Here is a 21,281-nt window from a genome sequence, read left to right as displayed (position 1 = left end):
CTGACAATATACTAGGCTCCTAGATACAATGTTTATTTAGATGCTTGCCTTCTTATTATTCATATATCATTGTGTTACTTTTTTTCTTGCTTTTGTGATATATCATATTATATTAGAAGCAAATACCTGTTTCTTCAGTTCAGAGACTTATGCTGCCAGCTCTGGGCCTGTAGCCAAAGAGACCCCAAAAGAAAGGACGTTGGTTTCAGGATCTAGAAAGCCAAATCGGCAGGACACAATACACCCTTAACTCAACTCAGCCCCCTGACCTCATGTAAGCACTAAAAATGCAGAGTCGTTCGAAACAGTGTCCTCACCACCGCAAAAGCATCCTGTGAAGGAAGTGTATGAGAGGATCTTTACAGCTGAAAAGATTGGGATACTCTTTGGGCTACTACATTGTACCAGTGGTTCATGGAAAAATTTTGCTGGGGTACAAACTTCAGTTCCACAATTGTGTCAGGGCCTCATAAATGTCATACCTTATCAATGCTGCTGCTATGATCTGACTCTGGTTCTCTCTTGGACAGAATAAAGTGCTCTATTTATCATTTAAATTTGTACTTAACATTTTAATGTGTGTTTTATGTTGTTTTCATTCAATTCTAGAACTGAGAGAGCTAAACTAGTCCTCATTCAGCGTAAGTTTATCAGATGCTATTCATGCACTGGAACTATGGGATTGATTCATATCAGTGGATCTGCATGATGCATATTTCAATGCTTCCAGTGGCCCATCACACCCACTTTTTAAGATTTGCTCTTTCAGGGACATGGTTGTTCTCAAGATGTATGCTGGTGACCCTGTTACCTCTGATGGTCAGAGGCATCAATATATTGCTATATTTGTGTGACTGCCTCTTATGTGCCTCTATCACAGACACATTCACCGACCTTGCACACATCATGATTCTCACTCGTCCTGGTAACCTCAGAAAAGAGCTCCCTATCAGTGAAATAACAGCATCACAGTGCACCTTCTCCAAGTTATTTTCATAGTTATTATTGCTCTCATGGCATGAGTACAAGGGTCATGTCCAAACTGGTTTTCTACCAGTTCTGACGTTGGTCAGTTCCTGGTGAATGTATTCATTATCTATACATTATCCAGTAGATTTTTGCCAACTTTAGCAGTTGGGATGGTCAAATAGACCGCTAATTACGTATGTAAGTATGGATCTATGAACACCGGATAACCATTAAGGTTCCCTTTCATTTTGAACTATCAGATTTAACTGGCGCTTGTTGGCAAAGATGAATATATGACTGCTATTTTATTCTAAATGCTATCGCCGTAATACGCCACTTTGTCACTTTTTTTGTGGATTTTTCTGAATCGTGGCCTACGGTTTTTGACTCCATTTGAAAATATTGTGTCCGAATTTGCTCAAAAAAGCAACGCTTCACCAATATTGTCTGAACCACGGCCAACCGGAAGCTGGATAAAATGTCAGATTTTAATGATAACTTAAACATTTAAACTTTAAGCCATGTAAATTGTTTTGCATCTAATGTAAAAGATACTTTATTTTACATTTAATTATATTTAAATATTCTGATTACTTTTATTTCATTGAAATGCAGCTTGTCAGGACAATTGACAGAAATTTGATTTACACTTTTAATTCGTACAACCAGCTTTGTATTATATGTAACTAGTATTAGTGTAATCTTGGCGTTTATTGTATAAATTTATGATTGTGCAAAGTGAAAGAAAATGGTGACACTCACAATTTACAGTACAGATCATCGTTGGAAATAGGCTGTCATCAATGTTTTGTAGCCTTGTTGAGAAAATACTGTGAAATTACTCTTCGATGGCATAATGCTTCATTTTTGTGAGAGCCGACAAATTTGTTCTCATTTGGTAACGCCAATTACAACCATCCCACTTTTTCGTTCTTATTGATAGCAAAGTAAACAAACGACACAGAACCAATATGACTTTTTAAATTCTACACATAATTTCATACAATATAACAAAATCAGCTACAACATAAGATATTTCGATATATAACATATTTCCTTCAAATGCTTTTAGAAATTGTTTTTACGTCATAAGAGGGTTTTCCCGAAGTACTTCGTTGTGTCTTTTATGTGAACGTTTAACTAATCTTTCCTGAAACCCTACTTAACCTGTTCCATTCGTTATTCACCTACAACTGGAGCTTGTGTGCAGTTCTACCTCAAATAGACAGAGGCCGCTAAATTCTACACAACATTCAGTTACATAGCGAAAGTATGCTCCATTTCCTTCGATTGTTAATCTGATGAAGTTATCCACATCGGGGTGGTGCAGCGGGTACTGTGGGCGCCTCACACCGGCAGCGGCTAGGTTTGAAACCCAGATTGAGTAACTGCCTATGTGGGGTTTTATATTGTGGATATTATATTATACATTGAATAAAAAACACCCCAGCGCAGGATCAAACACTGGTGCCAAAACGTTACCCACTTCAACACACTAATTAGCTAAGTTAGTTTACTACTATTTATTTATGTACTATTTATTACTCTATTTTTTTTTCAGCATATCCCTTCCACGTAATTTTCTTCTGTTTCCGCTGATATCTGACTCTTATGTTAAATTTACTGTCAGTCGGTTTTTGACTACTGACTTATGCGGCTTCTGTGCAAACTCTGGCTGGGTGGAGCAACAAAAAAAATCTCTGATAATTAAGGCTTTCGGGAAATACTTGCAAAACAGGCTCGTACGTTGTTTCAAAAGCTAAGCTAAGAAGAAACAGTTATAAAAATGAACCGTAATCTATTTGATGCACAGCCTATTTGATATATGAGTTCTGAAAGGAGTGATTCATTCCACAAACATGGTTTTCTATGAGGTGTCATTAGAGCTGAGGATTCGTAAGCAGCCGTCAGATGAGCGTTAGTTCGTGTGGAGGCGCCCGCTGCTTTGACCTGACCTCGTCTGTGCACTCGCTCCTGCTGTTCAGCTTGATCAATTCGCTCAGGGCAGTTTATCACACCCCGCCCTGTCTACATCCTAATTAAAACAATTCTCAATTATTGTTGCGACAAAATTCGTTTATCTTTTTGCAATCTCGCTCTCAGCTCATTATATGTCTAAATTGCCGTGAATCGCGGAGGATGTTAGTTTTATTCCTCAAAGTTGTGGGAGCTTTAAACGTGCGCATATTGGAGTGATGGTCCAGGAAGTATGCTAGTTTTGCTTAATTTATTAATCTATTCCATGAAAACCACTTGAGGGCTAGCTATCTTCGTCGCAAAATTAGAAGGCAGTAACATGACTAATTGTTTTAAATTACATTGCCTCATGTTATGCAACACTGGCAAGGTGAATACCATATAAGATGTGTTCCCAGAATTTTATCAATCACCAAAAGCCAAAAACACTGCACAAATTAAAACTTTGGTCCTTGTATTCCGTTGGTTCTCGGCGAATATAACGAAATGTGGTAAAATGTATCTGACTTGTTGTGTACCCTTCTGAACATCAATGACTCCTGGATTCCATTTCCGCGAGGCAACCCAATGGACTTCCCTTTGGCGCAGTATCCTGGCATGACATTAAAGCCGATGAAGGCAATTTTCAAGGATAATTGATAACATGTTTTAATGCATATGCATGAAAGCTTGTTTTACGGGACCGACTCTACATGTTTATGTAATTGATTGAGGGGATGACCTCCTATTCAGAATGGTTTTGAGATGTAGCAAAACGCACAAACTTGCAAATAGCCCAGCTTGTGTCTGAATTAATACCCCATTCATCATCATTATGGGCTGATGAGTTAATTTAACCATTTCATTCTGTCTTAATGAACTATGGTTAAATTAATGAAAGTAACATTTGAACAGAAGCGTACATAAACAAATAAGATTATATATACCTCTGCAACGGATTTAGCAGATTCGTCCTCACTTTAGCAGTTGAAACATTTAAAACTAAGGAGATGGATTTAGTTTGCAAATACGAAGAATGGTATTGCAAATCTCACCAATGAATCAAATCCCCTCTCACATGTCCAAAATTTGAGTCTGTGAAAAAATCTGACGCCAAATGGTAAATTGTATACATTTTTTCTTAATTAGGTTATGTATGTAGATCACCCATTATCAATAGACAAATAAAAATAAAAAATAAATAAATAACATCTGTGTGTATTTTATTTCCCCTACTGAGGTTGTTTCACCTTAAAACGACGGAGTCGTTTGGCCCACGTGCTCCCTGTAGTTTTGGTTTTTGTCCTCCTTGCAGCTGCTGTCACCTCGCATTACTCGCAGTCAGCTAAATGAAACATTATTCTAAACATATGCATCGTAATCAGTTCGGTCACACTTACAAGAACACGCGTTAATAAGGCAATCAATCACTGTGGAACAAGCGAGTTGTTCTGCAGCAGCTCATAAACAGTGTGTAATGAAGAATTGGAGGTTAGAATGACACGCGCTGATCAGATAATCAATGTCAAAGACGCGATGAATGTCAGTAAATGTAGTTTTCACGTCGTTTCTATAAAATCTCCAATTTACAACAAGCAGTTCAATTACCCAGAAAATACAGTCAATTAAATAGGGGTGATTGGACAGTAGGGGGAGGATCATCGATCTTTGCATTTCTATCTCGCCAGTGGACATTTAATTTAGGTTTCCTATTAGCAGAGAAATAAAGAAAATATAAAATATATTAAACAACCCGCAGATATATCTTCTTGTCAAAAGAAATTCGGTTAAGGTGACAGACATTTTTTACATTTTATGATGAATTCTTTTTTAGTCTTTGCACACTGGATACAAAACTAATCGTGTTATTGTGGCCAGTGTTTTTCTGCCCTCTGTCTTATTCCGTTTAGCTCTCCATCTATCTCAATGCCTTTGTTGGATGGGTTGTAACCCTTGCTGGAGTAAAGAGCATGAAGAACCACAGCAATACATCACATACAAAGCTGAGTCTAATCCTATTTCTTTAATGGGGACGTTAAAAAAAGCAACTTATCTCAGAATCCCATGGGGGTGCTCTGGTATATATTTAACCGAGCTGCAATTAACGACAGTATCAGCTTGTATCATTTAGAGGTAATGTAAACATAATGGTAAATTATAGGGTCGAAATGACCCGTGATCTCACTCTTCATATTCCCTACAGTTTTGGTGTCGGTTTAATTAATTTTAGTCTCTCTTTCCAAAAAGAAAAACATGCGTCGAGGTACGAAGTAGTAGAAACATCGCTTTTCAACATCTCTATAAGTTTTATTTATTTATTTTTTTGTAACTTTCTTCATATTAAAAAAATCACTGTGCAGATAACGGCTCAGTTCAATCATACTGATGAGTTGAATCAAGATAAAATTATTTATATAGTTTTATTCTAATTACCTTTAAATATATGATCGATTATCAATAGTAATACAAAACAGAATGCAAACTAACTTTTTATTTAAGCAGTTTGTATGCCGAAAGGGCATGATACCTACTTCAGAAAATACCCTTTTAACTTTTATTAACTATTCATTTTGATAGTTGAAATGAATTTACAAGATATTTGGAAGGGACAAAATGCTAAGCAACAATATTCCGATTTTTTAAATATTTATTTCCCCAAGAACAAACACCATCAATAAATAACAATTTACATTTTATATTGCACATATTTCTCAAGTGAAAATATGAAAAATCATACAGTTGTTAATATTTAAAATACAGAAACGTAATTTAAAGAGTCATAAATCACAGCGATCCTGGGGAGAAGGGCAAAACACAGTTTTTTTTTTTTAACTCCCATTTATTGAACAAACTGTTTCTATAGCGAGAACCAACCCTTCGCATCCCCTACTAATGTATAAAACCCTTTAACATTCGAAACTTTCTCAGCAATGTAATATGCATTATATACAATGACCATTTGGTATATGTCCTGCATTTCTGTATTCTGTCTTGGATGCCATGATATTTATTTGAAATTGTGGTGTCGACATTAAGTGTGTAGAACTGTTAGAGCACCTAAGACAAACTCAAACATTCATCCAGTCACTTGAATTAAATAGATGTCTAACTCATTGAAATAAATAAATAAATACAACGTTGAAAGTTCTTTTCACATAGCTGTCGGTATTTTGGTTTAATTCTATCAGAACTAGACTATGCATGTTATGACAAAATATCTCACCATTCATAACTGGCTATACAAGTGCTGTTTTGCGTTTGTTAAAATGCGGTTGTCTAACGGGCAAAATGTTATCTATGTGACAAAAAATATACATGCAGACAGAAATGCATGAGCAATTTGTCTAAAGTTTGGGCTTGTGCGGATAATCCCGTTACAATGTGAGTGAAGAGTCTCTGTTGGGAGCATTATGGAAATATCGGTTCGTATTTAATGAGGCTGCTCGCATCAGCGGAACACAGCTGAGAGAAAATTCTACCCACGACGACTAAAGCTCCAATAAGGAGACTGGAAATAGGACTCAGCGGAAGGGGAGTTTTTTCTTCCTTAAATTTCTTCAGATAACGAATGCCACGTTTGTTACTGTATATGCACCAATAACAATGTGTGAAGCACAAGGTCCTTTATCTGCCTCGTCTAATGACTTCCCACTGCGGGTTGTTATGATGTGACATCGGGTCTCAGAACAGGGAAGTTCCTTACATTTTCGCTTTCAAAGGAGCTCCATCAAGGTGCATGATTGGCAATTTTCGTCATAATCTGCACATTATTAACAGCAGAATTGACACTGTGGAAGCAGTGTAGAGTCTCAGCGCCTATAGTTCCATGGAATTAAGGGAGTCCCTGAACGGCATCGTCATCATCCTCATCCTGGTACCTCAGCAGACACTAAAAGTTGCACATGCACCGTATTTTTCTCTTTACAGCACGAAAGTGGTGTGCCCTGTCATAATATTTGAAGACGAAAAGTGGGGAAAAAACTAAATATATATATATAAAAAAAATCCAATAGACGCTGGATCACACATCTGTGCTGTTTATTTAGTCACATAGCTTTCGAGATACCGAATCTTTCTTTTATGTTTGTGACGCTAGTTCAGGATGTTATCATTTTAATATTTGTTTATATTTTATAATTTTGTATAATGGATTCTGCTTGGAATGGCTTGGAAAAATGTCCTTAGTACTTTGAGTGCGCTAACAACACGATGCTGATTAAAATCAAATGTAGCTTTCGCTACATGTTCAGATGTGAAGTTATCTATTAAGCGCGCTTTCCTCTCTTTGATCTGGCGAGGGAACGGCGGTTTTGCTTAATACAGCAGCCGAATAGGGTAGAAATCCGCTTTCGGACCTGGGCGCGCTCGCCGTGCATGTGAAGTCCGAGCCCGCGCTGCGAGAACTGAGCGCGCCGCCGCTGTGGCAGCTGAGACACGAGCAAGCACTTGCCGAAGGTGCGCTCACCGCCGCCGCAGCCGCTGCAGCCGCTGCTGCAGCCGAACTGTTGAGACCCGCCGGTGACTGGTACAGTCCAGGATGGCGAAAGCTGCAGAGTAGCTCTGGACGCGAATACGGATGGGAAAGCGCTCGGAAGGTGTCAAGGGGCCGGATGGAGGTGGCGAATGGTGATGATGCGGCCCCCGAGGCCGCGGCAGCAGCGGCCGCGGCCGTGACGCCCACGTGCGGGTAGTAGTGCAGGGGCATGTGAGAATGGAACGGGTACGGCAGACTTCCGGTGGCGGCTGCGTGCGTCATCATGTAAGTGTAGAAGCTGGGATCGGCCGGATGTGGCCAGGACATGGCCAGGCGCTGCCTCTTGTCCTTCATTCGCCTGTTCTGGAACCACACCTACACGAACATACACATACACACAAACATGCACACAAACAATAAGTCTGCGTATAGATTGACCCTAATTTTTAAAATCCGATTGTCTTCGCGTATGTTTTCCCATTTTGCTTGTAAATTTGCTGGGAAACTGAAACAAGAAGAAGAAGAAGAAGAAGAAGAAGAAGAAGAAAGACAGAGAGAGAGAGAGAGAGAGAGAGAGAGAGAATAGTTGGAGAGATCTATAATAAAACATTTTAAATTATAACTTGCTAGGAAAAATATTTTTTGTAATATGGCGTGAGGGCATAGGTAGCATAAGTTAAATTTATTTACAGTATAACAAATTATAAACTGTTGTGCAAAAAACAAAATTGGTAACATCAAAAACGCAGGAAAATAACCTAAGCCAACGTAGCGTAAACCAATCAGTATTTAATAACGCAATATGCGGAATTTTAAAAAAAATCTCACACATTTATACACTTTAACTGCTTCCTACACCTTATAATTGCTTCTCACCTTAATCCGAAAATGGATTATATCTGGGGGTTTTTTCGTGTATCTCAATTTCAGATTTAATATTTTTATCTACGTTTAAAAGTATTATAAAATAAATTTGTTTCAATTTAAAAAATGTGTATCATGTGAGTGGGAAGTTTTAAATGCTACGCCTTTTTCCAAAATTATGAAAACATGCATTTTTAAAAATAAATATTAAAACATATTTCTATAATGTTTTTATGCATTTTAAAATGTATTTGGCTTTTTTTCTAACCATCAACATTGAAACGAAATATTACCTTTATCGTGGTTTCAGGTAGGTTTAACGCTGCAGCTAGCTCACATCTTCTGGGCCTTGAAACGTAGTTTTCCCTGTAAAATTCTTTCTCCAGTCTCCCTATTTGTTCCCTGGTAAAAGCAGTCCGGTATCGCCGCACCTGGTCTGAGTTTGAGTTGGTGGAGCTTCCGATGGAGTTTCCGTTATGATTGGAGACAGACGAAGAACTTGAGCTCGAGGTCCCCGAGTTACTATCTGAGAAACCTAATGAGCACGAGAAATGATTATAGACAAGACAAGAAATGATTTTAGACAAATGATGGACAAATGTTAACATGCTTATTTGGTTACATTAATGTCACAATTTTAAACATTTCATTAAATTACATATGAGAATTTTGCCACATACTTTAGCCTACACAGTGTGAATTTCCCCTGGTTATTTATCTCTGAATCAAATATAAGTAATGCACCCACTGCGTCTATTTATCCAAAGTAAATCAATAAATTTATAAAGCATTATTTCTGATATTATTTAACGTGTATTATGTAAATAAAATGCAACAAATAATTATTTGTATGTTTTGTATTAGTAACAGGTTATTTTTAGCATGATATTTTAAACATAATAATAATAATAATAATAATAATAATAATAATAATAATAATAATAATAATAATAATAATAATAATAATTTTTTATCTGACTTTAGGCAATTAAATAGGGAATCAATTTCAAACGCTCTAGTTCTGTATTGTTTTTGTACACTTAGGCCAATACGCTTCCCGTACTATTAAGACAAAAAATATAATTTGTATAATGTTGAAATGATAAAATCTCAGCATCCATTACTTAAACGAAATAAAGGGGATTTGTGCTTTACCTTTATTATTGTTTTCCTTGTGTTGGCTGACACTGCTTGGGGAGCGATGAGATGGGCATCCCACTTCCACATCGCTATTCATTTCGGAGTCTGTCGAAACTTCAGGATACAGACTTGATTTCTTCCTGTTTTCCGAGGATGTGATTTCCGCCGAAGAACTGTTGTCGCTGGCGTGGTGATTTCCGAATAAGCTGTCTATTTCAAATTTGCCTTTGCTGGGTACGTCGCCCAGGCTAGCGTGTAGCGAAGCGGAAGTGATTCTAGGGCTCAGTCGCCCCGCGTGCTGAGAATTTTCGAGGGCCTCGAGCACTGCGTTTCCGTTTGACTCGGAGAGGTTCGGGAGCCTCTTGCCTGACACGGGACTGTGCAGCCCTCTTTCCATCAGAATCATCTCTTTTCTTATCCTCTCCATCATGAAGTAGCGCAGAAAAAAACAGCCCAAGTCCCGGCGCCGCTGGTACTCCGATGAATTTGTGGCGTAGCTAATCCGCCGTCAGCTCTGCTACTGGTACTAAATAATATAACACCTTTATGGGCAAGACGAAAGAAAGAAAGAAAAAAACAGACGAATGCCAGTGCGGGCAACGAATGACTGTTCAAAATGACCCGTGCATCTTATCCAGTCCGAAATGTCATTCATCAAAAAAAGTGGTTCGCGGTTTCGTCGTTAAAGGTGCGCGTGACGCTTCTCGAATGATCATTTATTGTAACAGGTTTATAAGCAAATAAATAGGAGCAGGACTGTCAGTGGAATGATGTAGTCGGGCTGAGCTCGCTCAAAGCCACATATCCAGGTGGAGGGAGAGGGGAGAAGTGAGGAGAGGAGCTGCTGTCCCGTCGCTGATCTGCGTCTGCTTTAGATGGCTCCTGGGTTTGGCCTCTGGGGTGAAATTGACAGTCTGATTAATAAAATGAGTGCGGCAACATTTCCCTCTTCATTTAGGAATATCATTATACTTTGATTCTCTATTGTTCCTCCCTTCTGCTTAGACTCTCGCTCCCCCTCTCTGCCTCCCTTCTGATTCTTTTTTTTTTTTTTTTGAGTAGATTATTTCACTCAGATGTTTTGGACTGAAAGGTGTTGAAGATCTTTACTCCAGGGTATCGGCGTGCGCAGTTTAAGAACAGACGTTCTTTAAAGATAGAAAGAAAAAGAAAAGAAGAATAAAAAAAACAATCATGTTTATGCTACTGTCATGTAATCAATCTACATTGAAAATCACGATAGTATTCTGTTTAGAAGTATAGATTTGTGCATGTATTTTTGCAGCTATAGTATTTTTAATGTATATGAATTTGTCGTTAAAGAAGAAATAAAGCCGCCAGACCAGTTATAAGGTTATGTGTTATTTATGTTAAGTGGATAATAATTTACAAGAAATACAATTTATGTATAATGTAAAGTGCATAATTTTCTTCGAATTTTTATTACAAATGTATTAAAATTTGACATACGTTAACCAGCATAGTCTACAACTACATGGAGATCTTTATTGAATCAATATCCAATTTTTGATAGAAAATTAAGGAGGTGCAAAGGAGTACTTTTTGTTTTTTATTAAGAAAAACAATTTCACTTTGAACACACGCGCGTTTCCCTTAATAAATCACAATATTCTTACCAAAGCGTCGTAATTATGCTTTGTTGGAACAGGGAATAAAGCTTATATTTGGTAACAAGGGATAGTCTGTCTACACCTGTGGGTTACAAAATCATTGCTGTAATAATCTCTGAAATTCGTTCTGCTCGTCTATCTGTATTGCTGGCCTATATTTATAGTGTATTTCGTTTCTAAAGATAGTATATATCTAACTATGTGCGAATTAATATCTAATGCGTATATGGTGTTTAGAGATGAACTCCGGATCAAATGTGCAGTGGAATGAATGGAGTGAGTAGACGGCTTGTGAAGGTGAGGTTAAGTGATGGAACTACGTGCTTTCACTGTGGTTGGAGACGAAGCGCTTCCCCGTTCTTTGGCGCCCCCAGCAGCTTCTTTCCAAGTCAGTACGCGCTGGCTAGCCTTCTTAAGCAATAGATAAAATTGCAATCACCAACATGATATGAAATTGGAAATGATTCAACATGTATTACAAATAAATTAAACGCTCACAAATTGGAATTTCAGATGCAAACAGCAAATATTCCTAAATCGCTGAACCCCTATTATTTTATTTATTTATTTATTTATTTATTTATTTATTTTTAAGAAAATATAATTTCGTTTATGAACTAGATTAAATCTAATTAACATGTATTGGCAGAGAGGCACGCTACATTTTGGGGAGTATTTATATGGTCTACAATTACTTATAGCTGCATTCATTTGGCACCCCCAAAACAACAGTAGTTCCCTATTACATTAAAATTCTCATAAATATCTTGAAAAAGGCTATGTAGTAAGATAACACATGTATAAGCCACTTCTAGCGCATGTGTCGCATAAGAACGAAGCTCTTGTAAGTGTGCTGATATTTATAGCCTAAGCTAGTGTGTTAATATACTGTGTGAAATAATAATATGAATAATAGATATTTACATTTAAAATACGACTTCTTATATTTTTTCTCTAAGCAAATTTCCCACCGAATTAAAATGTATTACTAATTACAAAAAGAGTCTATAAAGACACGCACCTTCAGTTTGCTGTTTCTGAGTTGCGTTCTCCTGGTTTTATTGCACTTGTATGTCAGTGCAATGACAGCTAACTACAGACCACAAGGTTGTGTCCAGACAAACCTGTGTTAAAAAAAGATTAAAATGAGCTAACTGAACCTTTGGTAGGCTGAATCGAGACTGTGCATTAACGACTAGTTAGAAAAAACCCTTCTTAGTCTATCGCTGAAAAATGTGAAAACAAAAGTCGCATTTGGCATTTTTTCAACAAGAAAATTGTTTGTGTTTGTATATTTAAACAAATCCTTTACATAGTTTTGTAGGCTATATACACTTCATTCTTTAGTCAAGCCAATCGGAAAAAACGTTTGCCCATGAAACGTTAATGGTTCCCTACCGCCACCTTTCGCCTCCAACGAGTAGATTAAGCACTGTTTATAGAAGGGGAGAAGGGGGTCAACAAGGCTGGCTCTGCATGATGCTTTATCAATAAGGACTATGTTATATATATATATATATATATATATATATATATATATATATATATATATATATATATATATATATATATATATATATATATATATTTAGACCAAAGTTTGAATAATAGCATGAAATGTGTAACGAAAATGAAAATAAAAATAAACGCAAAGTTGTTTCTTTTGGTAAACGTAAGAGTGGAAATTAGTGTGCCTCAGTCCAAGCCTAGCAATTTGCAATTTTATAGACATTGAGCTATAATAACTTTATAATCATTCCTCATATCATATCATCAATCTTTCATCATAATTTTTTATCTAAAAGCATATATAAAAAAATGATTAAATGTATACTGTGATTGACAGGTCTTTAAAAATTACAGGTGAGGTTAGTTTCAATGCCAGGTCTTCTAAGCTTCATAAGCTGCCCAGTCTTTATTCCAGTAGACTGATTATTGCTTTTTGGAATGGAAAATTCATATCTCTGTGAAACTTGATTCACATTATCAGACTAAATCGTGTTTAATGGGAGTAAGCTTGGTTGTCAAGCGAACAATGAGTGCCCACAATGTGGACTGATATCGCCATCTACTGACAAAACTAAACTGCTGCATGTCTGTAGGACTTTTCGATCAACGATGTTCTGAAGACTAACCTGCATATTAATGCAAAAATGTAGCTTAAGCTATCTATCTATCTATCTATCTATCTATCTATCTATCTATCTATCTATCTATCTATCTATCTATCTATCTATCTATCTAAACCTGTAACCTTCAAATATCTTTACTGATTATTAATATGTCTATATACGCACATAACTCAATGTACAGACAAACATGATTTCTGTTTGAAGAATGCCATTTTAAGATATCCCCCATTATCCATGTTTGCATTTCTTGCGAAAATGTTCGAATTTATTTGACATCTATATACCACATCGAAGGTGCTTTGTTACTCCAGCTACAAGCAAACAGAGAGCAGACACAAACAAAAAATACACAATATGAAAGACATTTATTCTAGTCATGTACATTAGTCTGCAATTAGCCAGAACGATATGGGATGGCGTGATATTTAACAAGCATACATCAACTTATTGTTATTGTCTGCTTACTTATTACATAAACTTAATTAAAACTAACAGAGAGGCCTATGAAAAACATATACACCCGTATAAAAGACCTGTATACGTAGACTATATACATAGTTCAGGTATATGAGTAGAGTCTATAATATTTTAAAAGCTTAAAGATTCAGAGACTTGTAATGCGTCAAATAAGTAATTTTTTTACTTTGTAAACGTTATACTGTTTATCGGAATGTCTTAGGAATCATGTCGGGTCTTATTTCTGACCTTTAAAAATCATTATGCACATTATTTGTTATGTAAATTTAGATGGATTTAAAATCATAAATCTATGTAGTTAGTTTTTATAGACAAACAATTGTCACCAGTTGAATGAGGCATTTGTCAACTGAATTTGTCAAACTGAACTATAATTAAATGTAAAAAAAAAAAAGTAGATCATTAACAAATGCTCAAACTTGAACATGGTCTTTGGTTTTCTGAACGTCTTATTCCCTTAGTAACGTATTATACAAGGTTAACCTAGTTATTTGCATGTCACGTGGACTGTACTAGCCAATCGTGTTTCGGGAGACAGCGTCCTGTAATTAGTCAGGAAAATATAAAAAGCCTTGCTGTCAATTGATTTTTTTTAATGCTTTGACTTGCTTGACTGGACCGATTTTAGACAGGATGGTGGTTTTGATTACTGTCTGGTTAATTGTGTTGGTTGTCATATAAATATGGAGCGGCAGGAGCTTGGCGGGGAGAAAGCCAATAGAAGTTTTTACACGTCTGCGTTTGGAGCACATTCGAGTAGATCTTCGTCTTACTTGCTGTCGGATACACCAAACTCTCTGAGCCCCGAGCCTCTATCATCTTACGTATCATTTCCCAACGCAGCGTCTTGTACCAACTCTCAAGTTACTTTTGGGTGCCACTTCGCTAACAGTTTCTACAGTTGCAAAGCTTCTCCAAGCGCAGTGTTTCAGCAGCGAGTCATGAACCACCACAATGTTAATGGGAAAGTATATGGACACTTGGCTGACAAACAAGATGTGGTGGACTTCAGTAGAGCTGCACTACACTGCGGTGAGGGTCCCACCCTGGTTAGGGACATTGGTGTTTATCAAGGCTATGCAGGACCCTATAGGATCCCTGGATATATTGATGTCCCTGTAGTTCAGCGCGCCAGGACAAGAGATCACATACATGATAGTCCTTTCGTAATGGAGGAGTATGAGCCCTGGAATTGGTCGACTAGTTGGAGCAACCAAATTTATTGTTCGAAAGAGCAAACGGCCAGCCCATGTATCTGGAAATCGTCACTAACAGGTACAACATTTACTGTAAGCCACATTTTACTTCACCTTATGCCTGTAAAGATATAGTATGCTTAGTAATAATCGCTGCATGTTTGAAAGATTTAGGCTAGTAGGCTAGTCTCACAGGCATAAGAAGCAACAAGCTGCATTAGACCATTTTAGTCTGAAATTATATATATATATATATATATATCATTATGCAAAGTCATATTTATGTAATTTGTAGAAGGCTGCTATTTTATTTTGAAGTATATATTTCCAGAAGACCCTGCGCCTGATACCAGCCCTTTTCTTCGGCGCGGGAGGAAGAAACGGGTTCCATATACGAAACTGCAGCTGAAGGAACTCGAGCATGAATACACCATTACGAAGTTTATTACTAAAGAGAGGCGACGACGGATAGCCTCCTCCACTAACTTGTCAGAGAGACAAGTTACTATATGGTTTCAGAATCGCCGTGTCAAAGACAAGAAAATAATTTCGAAAATATCTAAAGACTTTGAATCTTTTTAATGAACTACTACATAAACTACCTTTATACGCTAAATGTTGTTAATGGTCTGAAGGTTCTTATTTATAGAAATTAATCCTAATGCGCTATAGGTGTATCCATTTTAATAGCTTTAATTTCTCATTGAATAATTAATGTTATTCTACAAATACCACATTTTTTCCATATACATGTCTTTAAATGTTAAGGCTACTGAAGACTTATTATATACACTTGTAATCCTATGATATTAGTTTATTCTATAGCAATGCCAGTTCGGGTTTTTCATATACACTTCGGTTATGTTAACAGTGATATTTCTTTTTTCCAATTAAATACCATAGCATCATTTGTGAATGATTGTGATTCTGTTGAGGTATAAACAAGAACCTATGCACTTGTTATAAAGAAATGGATTGTTTATTATACACATTTTATAAGGAAAGTATATACGTTATAATGAAACAGAATGTTATTTATTAAAGAAAGAAAGCTTTTTATGGCAACAGCATGAAATACACGCCCTAGATTCAACCACGTATACAAATGAAACGTTCGTGATTTGTGTTTATTTGTGAACACACGAAGCTAAACAATAAAATAACATTTGCAGTGATTTGAAAATTCATTGCAAACTTTTTTGTTATTTGTTATTTTCGCTTTGTCTGTATTTGGCATTGAAGGCTTGAAAGCTATTGAAGGCTCATTGTACTACATAATTTCAAGTTTCCCCTAAAGTGTGTTTGGAGTCGGGGAAAAGTTGAGCCACCAGGAGTGGAGTTGTGATACACACATCACTTTATTTTCAATATGAATAATGTCAACTTGTCTGCTGTAATTGAGTGTTATTGTTTGGAGTGCTACACTCTAGGGGGAAATCGTGTTTGTCATGTTTAAAAAAAATAACCAACTGATTAAAATGGTTACTCAGAAAATGTCTTAAATTGTTAATAAAAAGGCTTCCATTTTTTACATAATTAGTATATATCATATTTTTCAGATAGCATTTGAGTATGCCTTTAACCAAAGAAGAACGTAGCGAAATCATTTTCATTCTGGATCGGGAAGCTGTCGCACGGTTGCGATGTAAACAATAAACATGGCAAAATCATCACACACGACACAGTTGCTACACTGGGAGCCACATTGTGAGAGACGAGTCTGTGTGTGTGTTTACAAAGAAATGGCAATCCTATAGAGAATGGTTTGTAAATAAATTAACATATGGCTAAAAAGAGTTAACTTCCCTTGCGTGTGAAAACGTTTGGACATGCATTTTAAAAGTTGCAGTAAATATACATTTTATGCAAGGGCGCATAAAATCACATTTTTGGATCATTTAAATAGTGAGTCTCGTATTTAGCGTTGACCTTGACACGCATTCTTAGCGGCGACCTTGACTGCAACGTCTGGGTGCCCAAACTACCGAATAGTCCTCAATTTGTGGAAGTTTGTTTCCATCTACTGGCGATGTTGTGTAATTACAGTAGAGAATGAACGAAAATGCCATTCGAATATTAATGTAATAATAGGTGCCAAGTGGCGTTGAACTAAACGAAATAAGAGACACTTAACACTTGCAAATCAGAATGGCCGAATAAAGGCTAAACGACTGTATGTGCACGAGAAAACTAAACCATGACCTAAAATCAATAGAGATTTCCTTTATCTTTGTCGAGCACGATCAACAAAAGCAAACTGTTTCAATTTGTGTACAACTATATTATTACAATTAAAAATAATTCGGACTGTAGCTGCAAAACTGCCTTTGCGATTAAATGCACTTGGACTTGTTTTTGCTAAATATATGTCTGGACTTTGACCTTGAAATTAGTTTTTATATTTGCAGTTAATCTGTATGTTTTGCATTAAATAAATACGACAACTTGTGCTATTACTCAGAATGTCGAGCAAACGAAAGAAGTCTAGTTTTAATGCGTTTTATGTAATTGCTAGACTCGTAAAGGGTGGGAGGCTGAACCGTCTCTTCTCTTTCCGGCGCGTTTACGATTCATTCAGTCTGCTCTTGCTAGGCAATAATTTGTAACGTTTGGAAAAAGTTACTCAAGGTAAGACAAAAATCTACTGAAATATTTCGTGCTTATTCTTAATATTAGGCATATTAGATACTAATTTTTGCGGCTAGTGCTTATACAGTTTCCAAGTAATATTCTTACTCGGCCATTCACATTTTGTTATCTAAAATTGCTGAAAATGCTCGAATTTATTATTTGTTGATTAAAGTTTTGCCATCACGTTGGTCTAAATATTTTCCCCTGTTTCCAAATACTTTAAATATAAATTAGGCAGAATTAGTCAGTATATTATATCAGACACTGCATCATTCTACCAGATCATCACATCATATACACAATTTCGGGAAATTCGGTGATCTTATTCGGTGATTATTGGTCAATAATTTTGACATTGAGAATTCGTTGTATTTCTATCTCAGACTCAATACAAATCTTTTAAGCTGTAATTATTAAATTTCACACTTAAAGTCCACTTCGACAACATACCGTGTGGTATTGTAATAAGAGAGAAAGGCTGTTAAGAATATTAAACTGAGACATTTTTTTTACTGAATACCTCACTGAAAATTACACTGAATTCTGAATTTGACTAACCGAAAAGGGAAAAGATCAACCAAAGGCTCAATGAAAGATTAAAAGAAGAAAATCAAATATGTAATGCCGAAGAAGGCTAAAAAAATAAATTCTCCATATATGTCTGTGGAAAAACACAAATTTGCTAAAATATCTGTAGACAGAGAGATAAACATATTTTACGACGTTGCAAAAATTGCGAGAACAAAACTGGAGGAAAATTAGCTCACACCTATCGGCTTAAACATCGTTTTCAAAAACAATAAAACAATACTAAGACATTACCAGTAAATGAAACGCGATGATTTACACCTAAGAAATAAAGAATTTTATCAATAACATCAAGAAGAAGAAGAAGAAGAAGAAGAAGAAGAAGAAGAAGAAGAAGAATGGATGATTTTTTTTATTTAGCTTCTACCTAGTTTAACCTCAATGATTTGTTTGCATTTATGACTCCCATATAAGATAGAACTGAATACAAAAAAGTGAAAAAAAACAAAAACAAAAAAACCCCACATAATTATAATGAAATAATATATTGCAAAATTATACAGAACACGCATGCGTTGTGATCATTTTAAGTTTGTTATTCAAGTTGCAGGGGTTTTTTTTATTAACAAAACAGAACTTGTTTTAAAGTAAATTGGGCGGGGCGGTGGTTATACGTGGTTATTCGTGGTTATACGTTGGTTATCCAACTTATACGTTGTATTATATTGTCGTAAGCAATTTGCAATCGCAGGCTATATGGCTCTTAAATTTATTGACATATAACTCGTTGTAATTAAAGCTTTTCTTCAAACCTTACCTTAAGAAAAAAAAGAATTTTAAAAGCCACAATTTAGTTATGTTAAGTAACACTATATAGACAAGAAACGACGGTCAATTGCCTATTTAAAGTCTTTCCATAAAAAGACGTAGCCTATGTATTATGCTGTGTAGTGAGCTGGGGCAAGGGCGGGGACCGGCGTCTTCGGTTTGCATATCACGTGACTGTGCATTAACAAATCAACAATTACTGACTTTTATTCTTTTAGGGGTAAAATAAAATCGCTTGTAAGAATTGCGTGGGCGAGCTTCTCAGAAATGTGTGAGCACAATTTTCTTAGCTCTGGCTATGTTAGTCCTGTGTTGAATTATCCAAATGCGGATTCGTTGCCTTTCTCCAGCTGGCCCAATGGCGCCCATCCGTCCGGACTCGCGCAGCTCTACGGCAGGAGAGAGGTGTGTTCACTCCCGTGGACTTCCCCAAGTTCGTGCACAAGCCCGCCACAGAGCCTCGCATTTAGTGGTTATTCTCAGCCGTTTATTACTAACTCAGTGGCTGTGACTGGTCATAGCAAAGGAGACTCCTGTAAATACTACGTCCAAGATGCAAACCCCAAAGCAGAGTTGCCGGACAAACACATGACAGCGTTTACTGGTGAACATGGGATAACAACAACTGCCAGCTTTAGCAAAGGTGACTTTTCAGACTTGGACAAACGGTTGCAAAACACGGTGGCACAGGCTGGGGTGAATTCCAACAGCCATGCGATAATCGATGGCACTGAACAGCTTGCACACTCCACTGTCCATGCACACCCCACATCGAGTTCTCAGAACACCAGTGCAGCCTTAACGGACGGTACGCAACTACTTTTAACTGGAGTTATACGGTCTGTTTATATGAAACTGTTATTTTACATGTATAGTACAAGATGCAACAAGATGGCTGTTCAGTAGGCCTTTTCATTTAAACAGATCTGAAGTCAGTAATGTTCGTTCAGTATATTGCATCTGACATCTGCCATATTAAAAATTTGCAATTCGTTGTTTCAGAGAGGAATGCGTTCTATGAAACTACTGTAACATATTCAGGATCCAGTGTGGTCATAAACAGTTTACAATATAGGGGAAAACTGCTAATGCCTTCTTTTCTTTCTAGGATTCCCTTGGTGTCCTTCACAAGTAAGAGCCAGAAAAAAGAGGAAACCTTACACGAAGCCACAGCTGGCTGAACTTGAGAATGAATTTATGATCAACGAATTCATAAACCGACAGAAACGGAAAGAGCTGTCTGACAGACTGGACTTGAGTGATCAACAAGTAAAAATCTGGTTTCAAAACCGGAGAATGAAAAAGAAACGCTTATTAATGCGTGAGCATGCTTTCTCTATGCACTGAAGAAAATTCAGTGTTTCTCTTAATGGTGACCACATGGTACATTTTGCTCCTTACCTTGGCAATGAGTTACCGAGTGATATACAGTGATATAAGAAGTACAATGCACCGTTTTTTATGATACACTGTAAGGATACGAAAAAATCGACAGAATTTTCAATGTTTGTTTACGGCAGATTCTGGTGTAACAGATCACGAGAACAAATGTATAGTTAGTTCCCGTCATAACACTTTTTGACGTAATCGCCAATAGATAACATTTTACAGCCATTCTGTAAAAGTAAAATTAAAATGCAACATTGCCTGTAATGTCAAGTAAACATTTTTTTTTCTTGATTTATTCAAAGATTTTACCTATACTCAAATTGTTATGTAAGCTGCCCCACTGCATTGCACACTGACCAAAATAAGTGTGTGTGTGTGTGTGTGTGTGTGTTACATTTCTGTTTTCTAATGAAAAGCCTTGAACTGAAGCAAGAGCGTCAGTCTGGCGAGTACAAGCTCTGCTCAGTCTGTAAACAGTCAGGTGAATTCTAAGTCTGGTTGGTAATCAAGTCCTCACACAGATATACCTTTAACGAGAAATCTGTTCTATTGTATAGAGGGGCAATGTATCCTAACTTTAAATGGATTGCATACACGTAGCTATACTTTTGTTGTAAAAAAAAAATGTAATACGTGTCTATAGCTTCACATTGGGCTATATAATTAATTTAATTTATAATGTTTTGTAATACATTAATCTAAACCAACATGTAGTGTGTTTGATATTTTTTAATCTAGGCCCTTTTTCTGGTGATATTGATCTGTACTCTGTTGCTTAGATCACACTGGTGCGTGAATGTTCAATGCCTATAGGCATTAGTGGCCTAGTGTATTATTATTATTTTCGATTGTTTCGATTGGCTGGAAATGCTCGATGTGCTATTTGTAATATCGAACTGTGTACATGTGGATTAAGACGTGTTTTTATATTTGTTATGTTATGTTAGAATAGCCAAGTGAATCACAACCTTGTAGGAGATTGAAGAAATGTTTGCTTTCAATTAATAGGCAAAAAAAAGAGTACATATGTTTGAGCGAGTTGCTCGCATATTACACATGAATACGT

The 21,281-nt window shown here is 36.6% G+C and overlaps 3 protein-coding genes across 5 annotated transcripts; 2 read left to right on the top strand and 1 right to left on the bottom strand.

Moving 5' to 3' along the window:
* Nucleotides 1-5,562: 5,562 nt before the first annotated feature.
* Nucleotides 5,563-10,386, bottom strand: evx2 (even-skipped homeobox 2). Its single transcript, XM_058391233.1, has 3 exons — nucleotides 9,419-10,386; nucleotides 8,557-8,798; nucleotides 5,563-7,774 (listed from the first exon to the last, which is right to left on the bottom strand). Exons 1-3 carry the CDS (start codon nucleotides 9,831-9,833, stop codon nucleotides 7,184-7,186), a joined length of 1,248 nt encoding a protein of 415 aa, XP_058247216.1. The 5' UTR covers nucleotides 9,834-10,386; the 3' UTR covers nucleotides 5,563-7,183.
* Nucleotides 10,387-14,226: 3,840 nt separating this feature from the next.
* Nucleotides 14,227-16,371, top strand: hoxd13a (homeobox D13a). Of its 3 annotated transcripts, none has more exons than XM_058391187.1 (2): nucleotides 14,227-14,918; nucleotides 15,174-16,371. In XM_058391187.1, exons 1-2 carry the CDS (start codon nucleotides 14,327-14,329, stop codon nucleotides 15,419-15,421), a joined length of 840 nt encoding a protein of 279 aa, XP_058247170.1. In that variant the 5' UTR covers nucleotides 14,227-14,326; the 3' UTR covers nucleotides 15,422-16,371. The 3 variants fall into 3 exon arrangements, with proteins under 3 accessions (XP_058247170.1, XP_058247169.1, XP_058247171.1); XM_058391186.1 differs by having other exon boundaries at nucleotides 15,171-16,365; XM_058391188.1 differs by having other exon boundaries at nucleotides 14,227-14,932; nucleotides 15,171-15,395.
* Nucleotides 16,372-19,056: 2,685 nt separating this feature from the next.
* On the top strand, nucleotides 19,057-20,922 carry hoxd12a (homeobox D12a). The gene is made up of 2 exons (XM_058393675.1): nucleotides 19,057-19,634; nucleotides 19,935-20,922. The coding sequence occupies exons 1-2, from the start codon at nucleotides 19,094-19,096 to the stop codon at nucleotides 20,171-20,173; spliced, it is 780 nt and encodes a 259-aa protein (XP_058249658.1). The 5' UTR covers nucleotides 19,057-19,093; the 3' UTR covers nucleotides 20,174-20,922.
* The last annotated feature ends 359 nt before the right edge of the window (nucleotides 20,923-21,281 follow it).

This window comes from Hemibagrus wyckioides, linkage group LG06 (genome assembly GCF_019097595.1).
Source record: "Hemibagrus wyckioides isolate EC202008001 linkage group LG06, SWU_Hwy_1.0, whole genome shotgun sequence".
NCBI lineage: Eukaryota > Metazoa > Chordata > Actinopteri > Siluriformes > Bagridae > Hemibagrus > Hemibagrus wyckioides.
Note: the sequence above shows the minus strand (reverse complement) of the source record. Positions and strands in the feature narration are given on the sequence as shown.